The following is a 17704-nucleotide window of genomic DNA, read 5'->3' as shown; positions in this document are numbered from 1 at the left end:
TATACTTACAACTAGACATATTATTTTTAAGAACTGGACGGCTCTCAAAGCTCCTAGTTTGGCCTCTATATTGAAAGGTATTAGAGAACAAATCATCTATGAATCTTTTCATTTACAGTATGTAAAGGAGTCTAGAATCAAAAAATTTCTGACCAGGTGGGCCTCCGTGATTATAACATACCCAATTCCAGTTCAGAAGCAAATTTTGTCTCCTTTCCTCTCCTCTATTAGCTTTGCAGAATTGGTTATATTTCCTCATATATGGATGAGGAGTTATAGAGATGGTTAGAATTTTAGTGGACTCGGCTCTGTCAGGACTGGAGTAAATATGATTAATTGGAGTAAGGGGGGTGGGGGTCTATTATTATTATTATTTTTCCTCCCTCCCCCTTTTTTTTTTCTCTATCGCTTTCTCTCTCTTGTCTACTTTCTTTTTTCTTTTCTTCCTTCAGGGTCTATTTTCTTGGTGTTGTAATACACCCTTCTTTTTTTCTTTGAAAATATAAGGAAATCTATAAAATATATTGCTGTATTAAATTTGATCAGGGATCATTATAAAAAAAAATAATTTCATGGTAATAATATAAATGACAGTAATTGTTGAAATATAGGTGTATATTCATCTGTGATTTATCCATGTGTTACCTATTTATGTATGATGTTGGAATACATATATGTGAAACAAAAAAACCTTTTTTATGTTACAATGTGTCCTGCGAGACAGTATGTCGCTGATGATGATTTGTTTTTGATTTTCCTTAATAAAAAAAAAAGTACAGCTGAAAAGTTGATCAAATTATAATGATTAACCTATTAAAATTAGAGATAGTTCACCTCCAAATAATTTCAATGATCGATCTATGCATATTTAATTATATATAACCACATCCGTAATGGTCTGATATAACCAGAAAAATAATCTTAAAAAAAAAAAGATTCTCAAAATTAAAACCAAAAATTAAAGATTTAAATCACTTACAGACCAGTGATTTAAATTGCGACAAATCGGCGGAGCCAAGAGCCGACAGAAATGGCAGCTGAAGAGAAAAGCTCTGTATAAGCTTGATCAAAAAAGAGCCTAAAGCGTATAATTCCAGGGGGTAATGTTACTGAAAAGCTGAATAACAAACTGCTAACTAAACCAGCTATTTGGGGATACCAATTATGTTGATGGTTTTAGGCTGTGACACATTGATCCGCTGACCTACACAGGATTACAACTATGCAATGGAGGTTTTTTTTATCTGCCACAACCTTCTCAACCATTGTGTTGCCCTGATACTACACAATTTTTGAGAACCTGATAACTACACTAATATTACAGTTTGTCAAGTACCCAGCAGAAGATGGAACCTGCCGTTTTTCTTGCAGCGTTCGCCGATTTACTAGACACCCACCATGCGCAAATCCTGAACTCCATTGATGAAGCATGTGGCTCTTTTACTCAAGACCCGAGGGGCACGCAATCAATCTCACTTGAGTTGGAGTTTAGTTCAGAGAGCCTCAACAGCAATCAAGGTGTATTTCCTAAGGAATTAGAAAAGACACTACTGGGCACAAAGATTGGAGCTCCAGAGTCACCATGTGCGACGCTCCGTGGCCTGTCCTCTTATATTTGCCCACTCACTTATCCTTTCGGAGACCGGCTGGAGCAAACCACAGCCAGTGTTTTGAACTCACGGTATATAAGAGTGAAGCTCTCTGCACAGAATTCTCCAGGTAACGGAGGTTTTACAACTCAGGGCTGGAGCGAGTTCGGGCATCTGTCGTCCCAGCACCTAGGGTATTTCTCTAATCCTCCACCTTCTGGACAGATTGCCTCTGGGAGCGGCATTGGATACAGGAGTGCCCTACAAGTTGGCGATATCGGCTGCTTGATGTTAGACTGCAGCCCTCCTATGATTTACAACCTAGCCCTGGCGGTAAGAGCCTCAAAAGTCGGAGTTGGTTAATCATCAGGTTACATACACACAGATGCCTTGTTTCAGATTTTTATGACTGATAATAGGTTTCACAGACTTGGCTACGTATTTATGAACTCTTTCTACCGGTCAGTTTTCTTAACGGATTCAAAGCAACATAAGAACACTTAATGTTGGAGTAAGGTAGTTGCAAAAGTAGTAACTCTCCTATGCCTCAGACCACATAGACAACTTGCTGATATTTGAGTAATTTGGAACTAGCCAAGAGACATTACAATTGCTACAGCTAACTAACAGATGTGCCTTACTAAGCGGGAATTGGATGTGACTCAATGGACTCCTAATAATGATCAGATGTCTTTTGATGGGCTATGTGTTGCCTTGTTGGTTTAGAGAGCTTATTGTTTTGCTTATTTTTATATTTATCAGGTACTAAATGGTACATATGTAATGTTTACTACTCTTTCAGCTTGGATTATCTTTTCAGCACAATAGGTATTATTTACAATTACTACTCAAGTAGCACAGGGAGGTTAAGCAGACAACTATTAGAAACTATACGCCTATATATAATTGTCTTGCCTGTCGCTTGGACATAGGGCCTGTGTCTGGGTATAAAAACTTGGGGAAAACCATACTCCCTAATTTCATTATAATGCCTGATTTAATTAGGAGTTGAGACACTTTAAATATTCTAATCATTTATATTTCTCCCTAAATGTAATAGCATTTCTCACAATCTGAGGAACCACTTTAGGTTATATATTTATTCTGTGCATGTTAAGTACTCCATAGATCATCCTGCAACAGCTCATGTTCAATAAGAGTTCTTTGAATCTATATGAGACGGTCTTGTATCCTAAAGCCCATTATTCACCTAGTTATGTTTATTGTATTCTTTGTCTTACACCTAGAATAAATGTATATAGCCATATATCAAACAATATCACATACTGTGTTTAACTAGTGGCTGGCTTACCGTTACTGCTATAGATAAACCTATAGGATTTCTACTCTCTATATCCCACTGGTCGGTCTCAATATGAAAACATCCATACACTCACAGGCTCCTGTTCCTAGTTTGAAAATTACTGAGTATTCTATGCCCTCCCCCCAACCTTCAATACACTTTGGCTTCCATAATTATGTCCAAAGTGTTTCTGCACGGTTTCTCTCGTAACACACCGCCTATATAATTTTTCTTCAAGCTCAATAATCCCTTTTATTTTATAACATATGTATAAGGAAATGTATTAACATGTGGATAGCTTACAACATAGATTTTATCAGTATTTTATAACAATACCCAAGCTTGTGTGGCTCATATATATTCATATATTTTGATAGTTCATGCTTTAAGATCCACAGTTTATATTATAGATATTAATGAAGCATTCCTTACTTTTATTTATGTTGAGTAATAAGTTACTTATGTCCACAGAATGTTCAAAGCAAGACAAAAGTTGGAAATGTGGAATTTCTTTTCTGTACACTCAATTTTTCTGTGATACAGGGGATTCTCTTAGTATTCTTTTGTATTCATATTTGTATCATATGTTCCATGCAAGCTACTACAGGGCTTTACCTGCGATATTGTGGGTCTTGCTTATATGATTAACGTGTGTTCTTTTTGGGTTAAAAAGTTAAAGACTTTCATTCTTTCCCATCACATTTTTTTAATATGCCCTGTTGTATAGCTTTAAACATGGCTATTTCACTATTCGCATATATAACGTATCATATTTCTTTATATTTTATTTACATAGCTTATTATTGCATGTTTACATCCTTCCTGTTGATGTTTTATGTGACAAAGGTAGTTTTAAGTGCATTCTATTATGTTTTAAAGCTCCTAAACGGTAAGATAACTTTGAAAATATGAAAAGCACCACCTCCCCCCCTACAATAATGTATCCCCTACTTTAGGGGAACTACCAAGGCGGTTTGTCTTGTATATAAAGGCACGTGAACTACTGCTTTTAATTGCTCCCTGAGTATCTACTCCTTCACAGCACAATAGGAATGCGTTTATATGCCCTGTCTAGATCAGCAGGACTGATCATTACTACATGTCACCTACCCATGCAACTTTAACACAACTTTCAGTTAAAACATTGGAACACCTCCATAAAGTTATCATAAAATCCGCTTATCAGTAAGGGAGCTTGACATTACACTACAAAATAAAAAAAAAAAAAGTTTTTTCAATAAGGGTCCATGAGTGACCGTCTCCAATTTATGTTCACCTACACTATATTCTATTTACGATAATCCCATATGGCCCAAAAGTGGCCGCTTCGATCATATAGTAGGTCTTCAACTACCATGGTACTTACTGTATAGTATGAGAAAGTAATTGTCATTCAATCATTTGGTTTATTTACTGGAAATATGTTTGCAGCTTACTCTGTAATAATCTTTTTTTTTTATATTGTGTATTGGCAATTGCTAAATGTTTATTTTGACAAAAACCTCAATAAAAAAAATTTTGCAACAAATCAATTCCACCCTGCATGTAACCGATATATTTATCATTTGTGAAATAAAATACTTTAAAAACAGATATATTATGAAATATAACCTTTAAAACAAGAACAAGCCATTTATTTTACTTAAAAGAATAAAGTAGAAATCTTAAATACAAAAAAAAAAAAAAAAAAAAAGGGAAAGAAAAAGAAATTGCACAACCTTTGTACAAGCAGGTACCAACAACACCCGCAACGACCACATTAAAATATATTCAACCTAAACAAACACATATATACAAAAATAAACAGCCCAAATAAACACTCAGTCAACGTCTGCATACAGCTTCTCCAAGTTATCCCGTACGGCCTTTGCTGCTGCCTGGAATACTTCAATCTGCTGGTTCATTTTCTTTTGCTAGAAAATAAAGAAATTTTTATTACACAATTCCAAGGAGAAGATTCACAACTGCATATGAAGCAAACCTGTTGGTCACACAACCCCAGATTTATAGAGGGGTTTATATTTCTTCAACAGTCACTTCTAATTTCATGCAGCAGTTTACTTTATATAAAAATGCTAGAAAGCATTGACATCATGCAGTACAGGCAAGTTAAATGGCTATTATAGTAGTAAAACAAAATGTTCTAATTTGTTAGAGCATGTCATTTTATCACTAGATACATGGCAAAGCTTTATGTTTAACCCCCATGTTAACTGCCCCCCCTTTATGTAGGTAGCAAGTGTTTAACGTCGGAACAAAAGTGCCAATGTAAGCACTTGCTGGAAAAATGATGCCACACAAACGTCTAAGCAATCAAGTGATGTCAAGGCCTGGATTGGATCATAGGTGACTGTCTATGAAGCTAGTTATGCCCCCATTCCGATTGTACATTCCTTAAAAGGAAGAGGCTGCAGGACGCCATGTAAGGTAGGATGTTCAATCCCGCACTAATGGCGTTAAAGCTCAGTGCTGTTCAGACGGAATGGAAAGTCCTAATGGTGTGAAGTGGTTAACTTATTTTGTAATTAACACTAAAGTGATCCCAACATGCAGACGATGTCCTGTCCCCATTGTAACTTACCATCTTACATTTGGCTCTCTCCTTGTCCAGTTTAAGAAATTCACTCAATGTCAGATCTTCTACTTTCTTCTTAAGGCTGAGAAAACAACATGCTGAGGAGTGTTTCTTGTGTTCCTCCCTGTTAGAGATAGGGCACATACATGATGTTCATGCAACATATAAAATCTTAGCTAAAAAAAACACAAAACAAAAAAAAAAAAAAAACATTTAGGAGTCAGGGTGCATAAGAAATCTGAATTACTCTATATAGATCATTCAACAGTCAAAAGAAACATATTAAGCCATGGAGGTCAAAAACATGGAAGAGTCAGTACCAGTCCTCAGAGGTGGTCCTGATTAGTGATGTGTATTCGGAGCCTCACAAAAGGAAGTAGGCGGCCTCATGTAATCTTAGCGTAGCCGGATTGATTCTTGTAAAAGATCACCTCACTAAGATCTGGATTTTCCAAGATCTTAATGTGGTGATATTTCACTAGAATCTGGCTACAAAAAGATCCGAACGGCAGAACTGGCCAACTGCTTTTGCATTCAGATCCTCACGAACGATCCAAATGCACATCTCTAGTCCTGATTACATGATCTGCTACCTCGGCCCCTAAGCTTAGATAAGCAGAAGAAGGTGAATAACTGACCGCCCAGCAACTGAATTTGGTAGCATTGTAATATTCTAGAGAGCGTGGGCATGAAAGGCTCATTCTTTATTTAAGTAAAAAACCAAAAACAAATACAAGGCTGGTCTTCACTATTTGTGTAGAGGAAGTACTTAAACTTTTTTTTTTTTTTTTTTAATTGGTAACATGAACCTTTGAAACAGATTAACAAAAGGTTTCTAAAAAAACCAAACAAGAAACCTGTTCTTCAGGTATTGTATCACTTAAAGGGATACTAAAGTCAAAATTAAAAAAAAATAAACTCATGATTCAGATGGAGCACTACGTTTTAAGAGACTTCCTAATTTACTTCCATTATCAAATTATGCAAGTAGTGGTCCTTTAACAAGTCACATTTTGGTTTGACTGCCTTTTTATGTATTTACTGGCAGTATATAAGTCACAGAATCTCACGGAGGGCCTTTCTTTACCAAACTGGTGGGGGTCCAAGAGTGGACGCTTATATAAGTTAGGCCATGATACAGGCTTCATGAAATAAGATATATTTATGGTACAAGTTTATATGTGAGCAGATTACATAATGTGCATATTTCAAAATATACCACCATATTTATCTGTAAACCTCAATAATATAAGTATATTGAAAAAGGAGTTTTGCTACACTAAAGCACAGCTTGTGAGCCACAGACCTGCTGGTTCCGCACGGAAACTGCTGCTGAGCCAATCACCAGTACTAGTCACAAAACCCAGCTGTACAATTAGTGCTGCTGATCAGCAGTTATTTACCTATGCATTTAACCGCTTTGCATTGATTTGCAAGGTTATGACAAATGGCATGCTCTGATTCATTAAAGTGACATAAAACAGGTTGAGATCTGTACATATTCTAAAAGGGCTAATTAATTAAAAAGTTTGCATTAAAAAAAAAAAAATGTTTAAAAATAGCTGGCATAGAGCTTTACAATTCAGAAACTAAAAAGAAAGTTAATGGCAAGGCACTGCAGTATAAATTTGTAGGTAAAGTACATAATATATTTTGTCTCTATCCCAACTTGTTTTATATCCCTTTAAAGGAAAAGTTAACCGACGCGCAGCAATGCAGCTTTCGCAAATAAATTAAGTGAGTTTAACTCATCATTTTGTTCAATTCAATTTATATAACATTTGCAAATACCTTTTACAATGATCGCTCCTATCGTCTTAACTGCCTATTTTTTTTTTATTGTTTTCGTATGACGAATAACCTGTAGTCCGTTTCTATTGGTCCCCCACTGGCGTCCCAACAAACATTTACGCCCACCAGTTTAAATATGCATGCTTGTCTCCTGAATTTTGTGCCTGCATTGTATGCTCGTCCGTGTGAAATGCATGCGCATTAGCGTTTTTAATCAATTGATGTCCCAGCAGTGCAAAGTATAGGATCTTACAATATGTATCCCAGCTGCGAGGTTTTATGCGCATGCGTGATATACGTAGACGCACGAGAATGAGCATGAATGTACACGTAAGAGCGGGTGGGATCGGGCTCACGTGTAATGTAGAGAAATGCGGAAATGATAGGGTGGGCGGAGGGAAAACAGAAACGGGTATACGATTCCGGTTATAAATAACTTAAAGAAGACTAATCATTTAAAAAAAGAAAAAAGAAAGTTATCGACTGCAGTTAGCTCATAAACCTTAACGCTTGGTATTAATGTGGATGCTTTAAATTTACTTTCACTTTAAAAGCATGTGATTATCACTATGATGCCCTTAAAGGGACATAAAGACAATACAATGCTCTATGATACAGCATATTATTGCACTACTGCTGAAACAGAACTGTGTATTTGAGCCTTTGCAGAAGATAAGCACAGTTGTGTTTGAGCAATAACACAATAATGACAGGTTGCAGCATATTAGAGCCTTTATATTTCTGAAATTGACATCCTTACAGACTCACCACAACTGTAAACTACACCTTGTATATCAAACATGAGATGCCTGTTTATACAATTGTCATCACATCCAAAAATCAAACCAGTACTTTCTCTGTCATTAAGCCAAGTATGTACATTTATTGGTGAAAAGCATGTGCGCCCGTTCCCAAATGAACACTTACATAGGATCATCCTCAGGCTCCCAACCTTCCAGTTCTTTCAGACAAAAGAAACACTGAGCAACATCTGGGCTGTTTGTTGTGGGGCAGTGAATGAAGCCTGCAGCAGCCATCTGTAAGCAGAAGGGTAGATCATGTCAAGAATGCATGCCACATCAAACACCCAATTTTTTCCAAACTAGGGTATCCCTACCTTATTTGAGCTACCACAACACCCTAATTTAAAGGGACAATCTCTTAACATTTTAAAAAAAAGATACTAAACCCAAAATTTTGTCTCATGATTCAGGTAAAGCATGCAATTTAAAGCAACTTTCTAATTCACTCCTATTATCAATTTTTCCTCGTTCACATGCTCTCATTTTTGGTTCAGAACCTGGGTAGCTCTTACTGATTGGTGGCTAAATGTAGCAAACCAATCAGCAAGCACTAACCAGGTGCTTAAGCAAAAATGGGTCGGCTCCAAAACTTACATTATTGCTATTTCCAATAAAGACAACAAATAAAATTTGTTAATAGGAGCAAATGACAAAGTTGCATGCTCTATCTGAATCCTGAAAGAAAAAATATTTGGGTTTAGTATACCTTTAAGAGGACTCAATAGCCTATAAAGCTTGCAAGTTTGATCAGGTAATCCAAGTTATAAACAACTAGCATGTGCTATAAGATTTTTAAATCTTGGTAGCAAAGTTTTAGGCTTAGTGTCCCTTTAATAGACCAGCACAATACCACACACACACACAAACAATTAAATGGAAATAAGCAGCGGAACAAAGCTGCAAACAATGCACAATTTTTTTGTTGATGCACACTACATTAAAAACAATTAGCCCACTTCTTACACGTTTCGCACCTGTTGCCGGCACTTACGCATAGATCTAATATATCTCTTTGGAATAAAACTTTAATATAGTGTGCAGCAACTAAATTTTTTGTGCATATATGTTACATTTACTTCAACTTTCAAATCTACTGTTTATTGCTGGCTAAACACATTTATCTCTCGTCGTTGGCTTACCATGTACAGCTATCTTCCAGTACCGCGTTGCTGCTCTGGAGCCGACTTTAAAAAAGGGATAGTCTACTCCATAATTTGTATTGTTTAAAAAGATAGATAATCCCTTTATTACCCATTCCCCAGTTTTGCACAACCAACAGTTATAATATACTTTTTACCTCTGATTACCTTGTATCTAAGTCTCTGCAATCTGCCCCCTTATTTCAGTTCTTTTGACAGACTTGCATTTTAGCCAATCAGCGCTGACTCAAATAACTCCATGGGGTGAGCACAATGTTATCTATAGACCACGTGAACTATTGCTGTCTATCTGTGAAAAACTGTCAAAATGCACTAATATAAAAGAGGATGACTTCAAAGGCTTAGAAATTAGACTATGAGCCTACCTAGGTTTTGCTTTTAACAAAGAATACCAAGAAAACAAAGCAAACGTGTTAAATTTTTAATACACGCCCTATCTAAATCATGAAAGTTTAAAAATTTGACTAGACTGTCCCAATAAAGAGCCACACTTGGAAGGAACCCCCACCCACCACAACATGTGCCTAGTGCTGGCTCTACACGCAGCACCATGCAACACTTAAAATTTTGGGATGGTGGTGTGCCGCAGGATTTTTTAATGTAAAAAAGTGTGCCACGGCAAATAAAAGGTTGAAAATCACTGCTCTATCTGAATAATGAAAGTTTAATTTTGACTTAAAGTGAAAGTAAATTTCGGACCATTTCAAAACAGTAATTCATTCTCTTCATCCATATAAACATAATCGCTATATTTTTTTTTTTTAATAAAAATATTAATTCACCTTTATTTTAAATACATTATAATGCTTTCGTTTTCGTCTGTGCTCCTCCCATCTTCTACTTCCTTACTTTTTCAGTGTTTACGTATAGACCGGTCCCACCCGCTCTATACGTATTAGATATGCGCGTTCCCAATACAGCTGGTCTCCAAAGCGCATGCGATTTTGCAATTACTGATTGAAATCAGAAGACGTTTATGACTCGGCCACGAGCATTAGATGAGACGCATGCGCAGATTGGCTGATAGTTAGATGACGTAGTGTCACGGCCGCCTATCGGCCAGGATTTCAATTGGAGAATTGTAAAACGTGATCAGGAAGTATTAGAAGTTCCGAAAAACGGGTTGTTATTATATATTTTAATATTAGTGTTTTAACTCATGTAAAACTTCGTTTGCAAAAAAATATAACAAAGTTCATGAATGAAAGTCCCAATGATTTTAAATTTTACATTTAATTGTGTTTAGTAACCATTGAAACTTTACCTTCACTTTAAGTGTCCCTTTAAGTCATGTAATTTTATCACTATCAATGCTGTGTTCAACCTCCGCAAAAGGTACTAAAAGAACAGTTAAAGTACCACACTGTCTGCAGAGAACGGCTGGTCCCAAGTGGAAACCGACACCGATCCAATTGTCACTAGTGATAAATGAAATGTTCCAACAAATTAGAACATTTTCTTTTAGCACTTTTATATTCCACACTTTACAACTTCAAAATTATTAGCGTCCCTTACAAAGCACAAAAAGAAATGTGCTGCCACCATAGGCTTTCTAGTTCTTATTTGACAACACATATGTTTCTCTGATTGGCCATGCAAACAAGGAAGTAACACCTTCCTAACCTAATTCCTTTGCCAGCCAGCATTGCAGCCCCGACAGTCACTGTCTGGTGAATTGTTAAAGGGACATTAAACACATTCAGATTGTATTATGAAATTATAAATAGAAAATATATATAATTATGCAATATAATTTTGTTATTTATTTTGTCCACTTATCCTGTAATTCAATTCTGAAATTGTGAGCATTTCAGTTCCTTTTTAGAAATGTGCAGAACACTTACATTCCACACAGCCATTGGCTGCACACTAGTGACCTATTTAAAACGTTCCACAATTGGCCACAGCAGAGAACGTAACCTAAATTACAACATGGATAAAAACAAAAATCTCCCATTGTGCCAATAGATTTTCACCGCAGCTATCTCACACAATGACCCCTCTACAATATCACAAAGTATGGAGACTTTTTACTGTGGAATTTTAAAAATATTGTGCCCTAAGTATCACTCTGTTTGCAAAAATAGGCAGTTTCCAACAATTTCACTTAAGGATAAAAACAAATTCTCCATTGTGCCAATAATCTTGCCCCAAAGTCCCCGTACTTTAGGATATCGTAGAGGGGTCGTTGAGTGAGATAGCTGCCATGCAAATTTATTGGAACAAAGGGAGATTGTTTTTATCCCCAAGTGAAATTCCTGGAAAGTGTCTATTTTTGCAATTTGATGGAGATTTGGAGTCCAATATTTTTAAAATTCCGGAGTAAAAGTCCACATACTTTGTGATATTGTAGAGGGGTCATTGTGAATGATAGCTGCGGTGAAAATTTATTGGTACAATGGGAGATTGACTTTAGTGGGGAAAAAAAAATGCTGGAAAAACAAATGATTGAAAAGTGCTTATGTTTGCAATTTAAATGATGTATAGTTTAGCAATTGCAGCACCTACACCTATGTGTACACCGATGAGACCATTTATAACTATAGTGAAAATGGAAGTCAAAATATATATATATATATATATATATATATATATATATATATATATATATATATATATATATATATATATATATATATATATATATATATATATATATATATATATATATATATATATATATATATATATATATTCCCAGAGTTGGCAACATAAGCCAATGTGCACAAAAAATTGTCCCTCGACGTGATGTCAACTTTCTAGGTGAAATTCCTAATGTGTGTCCCAACAGGAAAAAATGATAAAGATAAAATTAATGAAAAAAAGATAATAGGTAATCGTGTCCGTGTTATGGATTCCTTAGTGAAAAGAAAACTAAAAAGAAACACATAGTGCACAGTGGACATTTTCACCATTGATATAAATGTATTATGTTTTAACTGATAGGGTACCCTATCATTTATTTTAGATGTCAAAATATTTTAGATAATAAATTGTTATAGATTTAAGTTTCAATTTCCATATTTGTAACCACTTTAGCCTCTTTGGCACTCCCTCCATCTGGATTATTGCAATTGAAACTATATTTGGGGCCCAATATTTTTAAAATTCCACAATAAAAAGTCCCCATACTTTGATATCAGGGATCATTGTGTGAGATAACAGCGGTGAAAATGTATTGGCACAATGGGAGATTTTGTTTTTATCCCTAAGTGAAATTGTTGTCAAGTGCCAATGCTTGCAATTTGATGCACATATGGAACCCAATATGTTTTTAATTCCAAAGTAAACTGTCCTAATACCTTGTGATATCATAGAGGGGTCATTGTGTGAGATAGCTGCTGTGAAAGATTATTGGCACAATGCGAGACTTTGTCTATCCATATGTGAAACTGTTGGAAAGTGCCTATTTTTGCAACTTGAGGGACATTTGGGGCCCAATATTTTAAAATTATAGTAAAAAGTCCTCATACTTTGTGATATCGTAGAGGGGTCATTGTGTGTGATAGCTGCGGTGAAAATATATTGGCACAATGGGAGCTTTTGCCTTTATCTCTAAGTGAAATTGCTGGAAAGGGCCTATTTTTTAAATATGAGGGACATTTACTGGAGTCAAGCTTTCAGACAGTTTAAAAATCCAAGTCAAGCTATCAGACACTGTTTTTGAGCTATCAGACAGGTTTAAAACAGTAGTCAAGCTATCAGACACTTATTTGTTAGTACTTTCTTAAGACTATTAAAGGCTGTACCATACATATATGCTAATAAGAAATGTTTTAATGAATACCACAAGCATTTTTGTTATAAATGTCACTCAAATGTAAAAAAAAAAAAAAAAAAAAAAAAAAGTCATATTCCAGAATTTCTCTAAGCGTTAAAAACTAAATTCCCCATTGTGCCACTACATTTTCACCACAGCTAGTTCAAACAATGACCCCACTAAGATATCACAAAGTATGGAAACTTTTTAGTGTGGAATTTTATAAATATAGGGCCCCAAACGTCCCTAAAATTGCAAAAATCATCACTTTCAAGCAATTTCACTTAGGGATAAAAGCAAAATCTCCCATTGTTCCACTAAAATTTCACGACAGCTAGCTCACACAATGACCCCTCTACGATATCACAAAGTTTGGAGACTTTTTACTGTGGAAATTTAAAAATATAGGGCCCCAAATGTCCCTTGAATTTAATAAATCGGCCCTTTTCAGCAAATTCACTTAGGAATAAAAAAGAAATCTCCCATTGTTCCACTAAAATTTCACCACAGCTAGCTCACCCAATGACCCCTCTACGATATCACAAAGTTTGGAGACTTTTTAATGTGGAATTTTAAAAATATACCGTAGGTCCCTAAATGTCCCTTGAATTTCATAAATCGGCCCTTTTCAGCAAATTCACTTAGGAATAAAAAAGAAATCTCCCATTTTTCCACTAAAATTTCACCACAGCTAGCTCACACAATGACCCCTCTACGATATCACAAGGTTCGGAGACTTTTTACTGTGGAATTTTAAAAATATAGGGCCCCAAATGTCCCTTGAATTTCATAAATAGGCCCTTTTCAGCAAATTCACTTAGGAATAAAAAAAGAAATCTCCCATTGTTCCACTAAAATTTCACCACAGCTAGCTCACACAATGACCCCTCTAGTGGAACAATTGGAGATTTCTTTTTTATTCCTAAGTTAATTTGCTGAAAAGGGCTGATTTATGGAATTCAAGGGACATTTGGGGCCCTATATTTTTAAAATTCCACAGTAAAAAGTCTCCAGACTTTGTGATATCATTGAGGGGTCATTGGGTGAGCTAGCTGTGGTGAAATTTTATTGGAACAATGGGAGATTTCTTTTTTATCCCAAAGTGAAATTTTTGGAAAGTGCCTATTTTTTCAATTTGAGGCCCAATATTTTTAAAATTCCACAGTAAAAATGGTCCAAACTTAGTGATACCGTAGAGGGGTCATTGTGTGAGCTAGCTGTGGTGAAATTTTAGTGGAACAATGGGAGATTTCTTTTTTATTCCTAAGTGAATTTGCTGAAAAGGGCCGATTTATGAAATTCAAGGGACATTTGGGGCCCTATATTTTTAAAATTCCACAGTAAAAAGTCTCCAAACTTAGTGATATCGTTGAGGGGTCATTGGGTGAGCTAGCTGTGGTGAAATTTTAGTGGAACAATGGGAGATTTCTTTTTTATTCCTAAGTGAAATTGCTTGAAAGTGATAATTTTTGCAATTTTAGGGACGTTTGGGGCCCTATATTTATAAAATTCCACACTAAAAAGTCTCCAAACTTTGTGATATCGTAGAGGGGTCATTGGGTGAGCTAGCTGTGGTGAAATTTTAGTGGCACAATGGGGAATTTTGTTTTTAACGCTTAGAGAAATGCTGGAATATGACTTTTTTTTACATTTGAGTGACATTTATAACAAAAATGCTTGTGGTATTCATTAAAACATTTCTTATTAGCATATATGTATGGTACAGCCTTTAATAGTCTTAAGAAAGTACTAACAAATAAGTGTCTGATAGCTTGACTACTGTTTTAAACCTGTCTGATAGCTTGACTTGGATTTTTAAACTGTCTGATAGCTTGACTCCAGTGGACATTTGGGGTCCAATATCTTTAAAATTCCATAGTAAAAAGTCCCCAATCACTGTGCTATTGTAGAGGGATCATTGTGTGAGATAGCTGCAGAGAAAATGTAGTGGCACAATTTGAGATTTTGTTTTTAACGCTTATAGAAGTACTGGGAAATTACTTTTTAACATTTGAGTGACATTTATAACAAAAAAATGCTTGTTGTATTCATTAAGACATTTCTTATTAGCATATATGTATGGTACAGCCTTTAATAGCCTTAAAAAGTGCAAATAAGTTTCTGATTTAGCTTGACTCCTGTTTTAGAACTATCTGATTGCTCCAAAACAGTGTCTGATAGCTTGGATTGAATGTCAAGTGTCAGCGTGACTCCAGTCTTTAAAGCATCTCTAAATTACTGCCATAATTGAATACAAAATCACACCTAGAGTATCAAACAACGCCCAAAAAATTCACAACAGGATATCTAACTGCAAGTTACATCACCCCAGCCTAGTGCACCATCTACTCCGCTTCCAGATCTCTTTCTCACTCTCACCCGCTCCGGTGTGCACGTGCATCCGTCGGTGAACGGCCAGTTGCTAAAAGTCCGAATACGGGTATCAAGCAGATACAACCGCCACTCATCCGGTATCTCTGGGTCCCCTTTACGGGGCGGTGGAATAGCAAACGGACTGTCTTTATTCATGGCGCTGGATTCAAAATGTGTTTATTCTGACGTCACGACGCAAGGCAACACGGGAATTAAAGGAAGTACATCTCGCGACATTTTTCGCTACCAAAGATTTCTTTACCAATAGTTTTTCCCCCCGTTTATTACGTTCCAGTTGCATTCTGGGAGATGTAGTCCTTTTGTATAACCTGTTTTGTACTTGTTGAACAAGGGAGGGATAGAAATACCCTTACCCACAATACAATAGTGTATGTTCCAAATTCCACGTTTGTCTTCAGGCGAAATTTTAATGGTGACAATGTTCTGTGGGCTGATGTCCCAGGGCACCCGCCGTAGTGGGATTCCGGTGTGTTATATCTCATTGGTTTAATTTACGTTTATCTTTTGCTGTTGAGTATTTTTATTCCATTTGAATATGTTGATCTACAGTATATGATTATCAGATACCCGTATTTTTCCATAGTGGCAAAATTGGGGGTTAGTGATTAACACAGCTGACAACCCTAATAGTCACAAAAGTTGCTAATCACTATAACTGTGTTTGTTTCAAATATGTCATTAACCTTCTTGTGAATGACGTTTCAGTGATTCTGACACGGGGTGATACAGGCTTTTACAAGATATAAGATGTTATTTAGCAAAACAGATTTTGAACCAAAGCCTTAAAGCGATAGTAAAGTCAAACACTTAAATGGATGGGATAGACCATGACATTTTAAAAACTTTCTTATATGATCAATTTTGCTTAGTTCTTTTATATCTGTTTAAGAGTAATCCTAGGTGAGCTCAGGAGCGTGCATGTGTCTTTACTTTAGCCATGTGGCAGCAGTGTTTTCAATAATGTTTATAGCAATGTTATACATATAGTTACATATACTATTGCCCTTAGAATGCTACAGATAATCTATGGCAGTAGAATTTGCAACTATGTATAACATTGCTATAAACATTATTGCAAACACTGTTGCCATATGGCTAAGGACATGTTCATACTCCTGAGTTCACCTAGGATTACTCGTTAAAAGGGAAAGTCAAGTCCAAAAAAAAAACTTTCATGATTTAAATAGGGAATGCAATTTTAAACTTTCTAATTTACTTTTATCACAAATTTTGCTTTGTTCTCTTGGTATTCTTAGTTGAAAGCTAAACCTAGGAGGTTCATATGCTAATTTCTTAGACCTTGAAGGCCACCTCTAATCTGAATGCATTTTGACCACTAGATGGCATTAGTTCATGTGTTTCATATAGATAACATTGAGCTCATGCACGTGAAGTTACCCTGGAGTGAGCACTGATTGACTAAAATGCAAGTCTGTCAAAACAACTGAAACAAGGGGGCAGTTTGCATAGGCTTAGATACAAGGTATTCACAGAGGTAAAAAGTGAATTTCTATAACAGTGTTGGTTATGCAAAACTGGGGAATAAGTAATAAAGGGATTATCTTTCTTTTTAAACAACAAAAATTCTGGTGTTGACTGTCCCTTTAAGCATAAATAAGTTATATAGAAGTTGACCACTAACCTTCTACCTTGAAATGCTGGTTAGTTAACACCCCCAATGTTTAAGGTCTAGAACTACCCTTGTGACACCTGCATTTACACACACATATATATATATATATATATATATATATACTGTGCAAAGTGCCACAGCCAGCTTCTCACCTAAGTTACCCGACGTTGTCCGTTGCGACCTCTGACCTCAGTAACCCGGCACAATGGAGAGTGAGTGAGGAAAGCGTAGGTAGGTAAAGGTACTGTTGCTGCTATTCAAAGAAGTGTCTGCCAACCACATAAGCAATAAATATAAAGCGGGATATATGAATAGCGCACACAGACCAAAACGAACCGCTGAGTATAAAACTTCAAAGTTTATTGATCCATTTAAAAACAAAAACCGGAGCACGATATAAACAAATAAAATCACATCTCAGTGTGAACAGAAGCATTTGCAAACATGTTTCGTGCCTGCGCACTTGATCACTGCATGACTAGCTACCTGTGCACACCTGCTATTTAAGGAAACCTATCCTATATTCTTAAAGGTACAGACATTATTCCTAGGAGTACTAATTATATGCAAACATTTTTACATTAGTCAGTTGAAACCTATCAAATTGTAAATGTAAAAGTTACAGCATTACCATTAAAATTTATACATATTAGACTTATATGACACACTTATTGGTTAATTAAATAGCAATTCAAA

At 35.8% G+C, this 17704-nt stretch overlaps 2 protein-coding genes across 2 annotated transcripts in view; one reads left to right on the top strand and one right to left on the bottom strand.

The window, feature by feature from the left end:
• Positions 1–4504: 4504 nt before the first annotated feature.
• BIRC5 (baculoviral IAP repeat containing 5) lies at positions 4505–15550 on the bottom strand. Its single transcript, XM_053706193.1, has 4 exons — positions 15361–15550; positions 8186–8295; positions 5474–5591; positions 4505–4805 (listed from the first exon to the last, which is right to left on the bottom strand). Exons 1-4 carry the CDS (start codon positions 15508–15510, stop codon positions 4713–4715), a joined length of 471 nt encoding a protein of 156 aa, XP_053562168.1. The 5' UTR covers positions 15511–15550; the 3' UTR covers positions 4505–4712.
• The window catches only part of LOC128653079 (uncharacterized), a 31228-nt gene continuing 29023 nt past the window's right edge, over positions 15500–17704 (top strand). Inside the window, exon 1 of the mRNA XM_053706160.1 lies at positions 15500–15841. Coding sequence (XP_053562135.1) covers positions 15746–15841 — 96 coding nt within the window. The 5' untranslated portion in view covers positions 15500–15745. The remainder of the gene's footprint in view (positions 15842–17704) is intronic.

This window comes from Bombina bombina, chromosome 1, assembly GCF_027579735.1.
Source record: "Bombina bombina isolate aBomBom1 chromosome 1, aBomBom1.pri, whole genome shotgun sequence".
Classification (NCBI taxonomy): domain Eukaryota; kingdom Metazoa; phylum Chordata; class Amphibia; order Anura; family Bombinatoridae; genus Bombina; species Bombina bombina.
This window is presented reverse-complemented; position numbering and strand designations above follow the sequence as displayed.

Coding starts and splice junctions, on each gene's coding strand:
- BIRC5 (XM_053706193.1), bottom strand. CDS start 15,510: ATGAATAAAGACAGTCCGTTTGCTATTCCACCGCCCCGTAAAGGGGAC. Junction 5,592..8,185: donor GAGCCTGAGGATGATCCTAT/GTAAGTGTTCAT, acceptor TATCTCTAACAG/GGAGGAACACAAGAAACACT. Junction 4,806..5,473: donor AGAGAGCCAAATGTAAGATG/GTAAGTTACAAT, acceptor TTTATTTTCTAG/CAAAAGAAAATGAACCAGCA.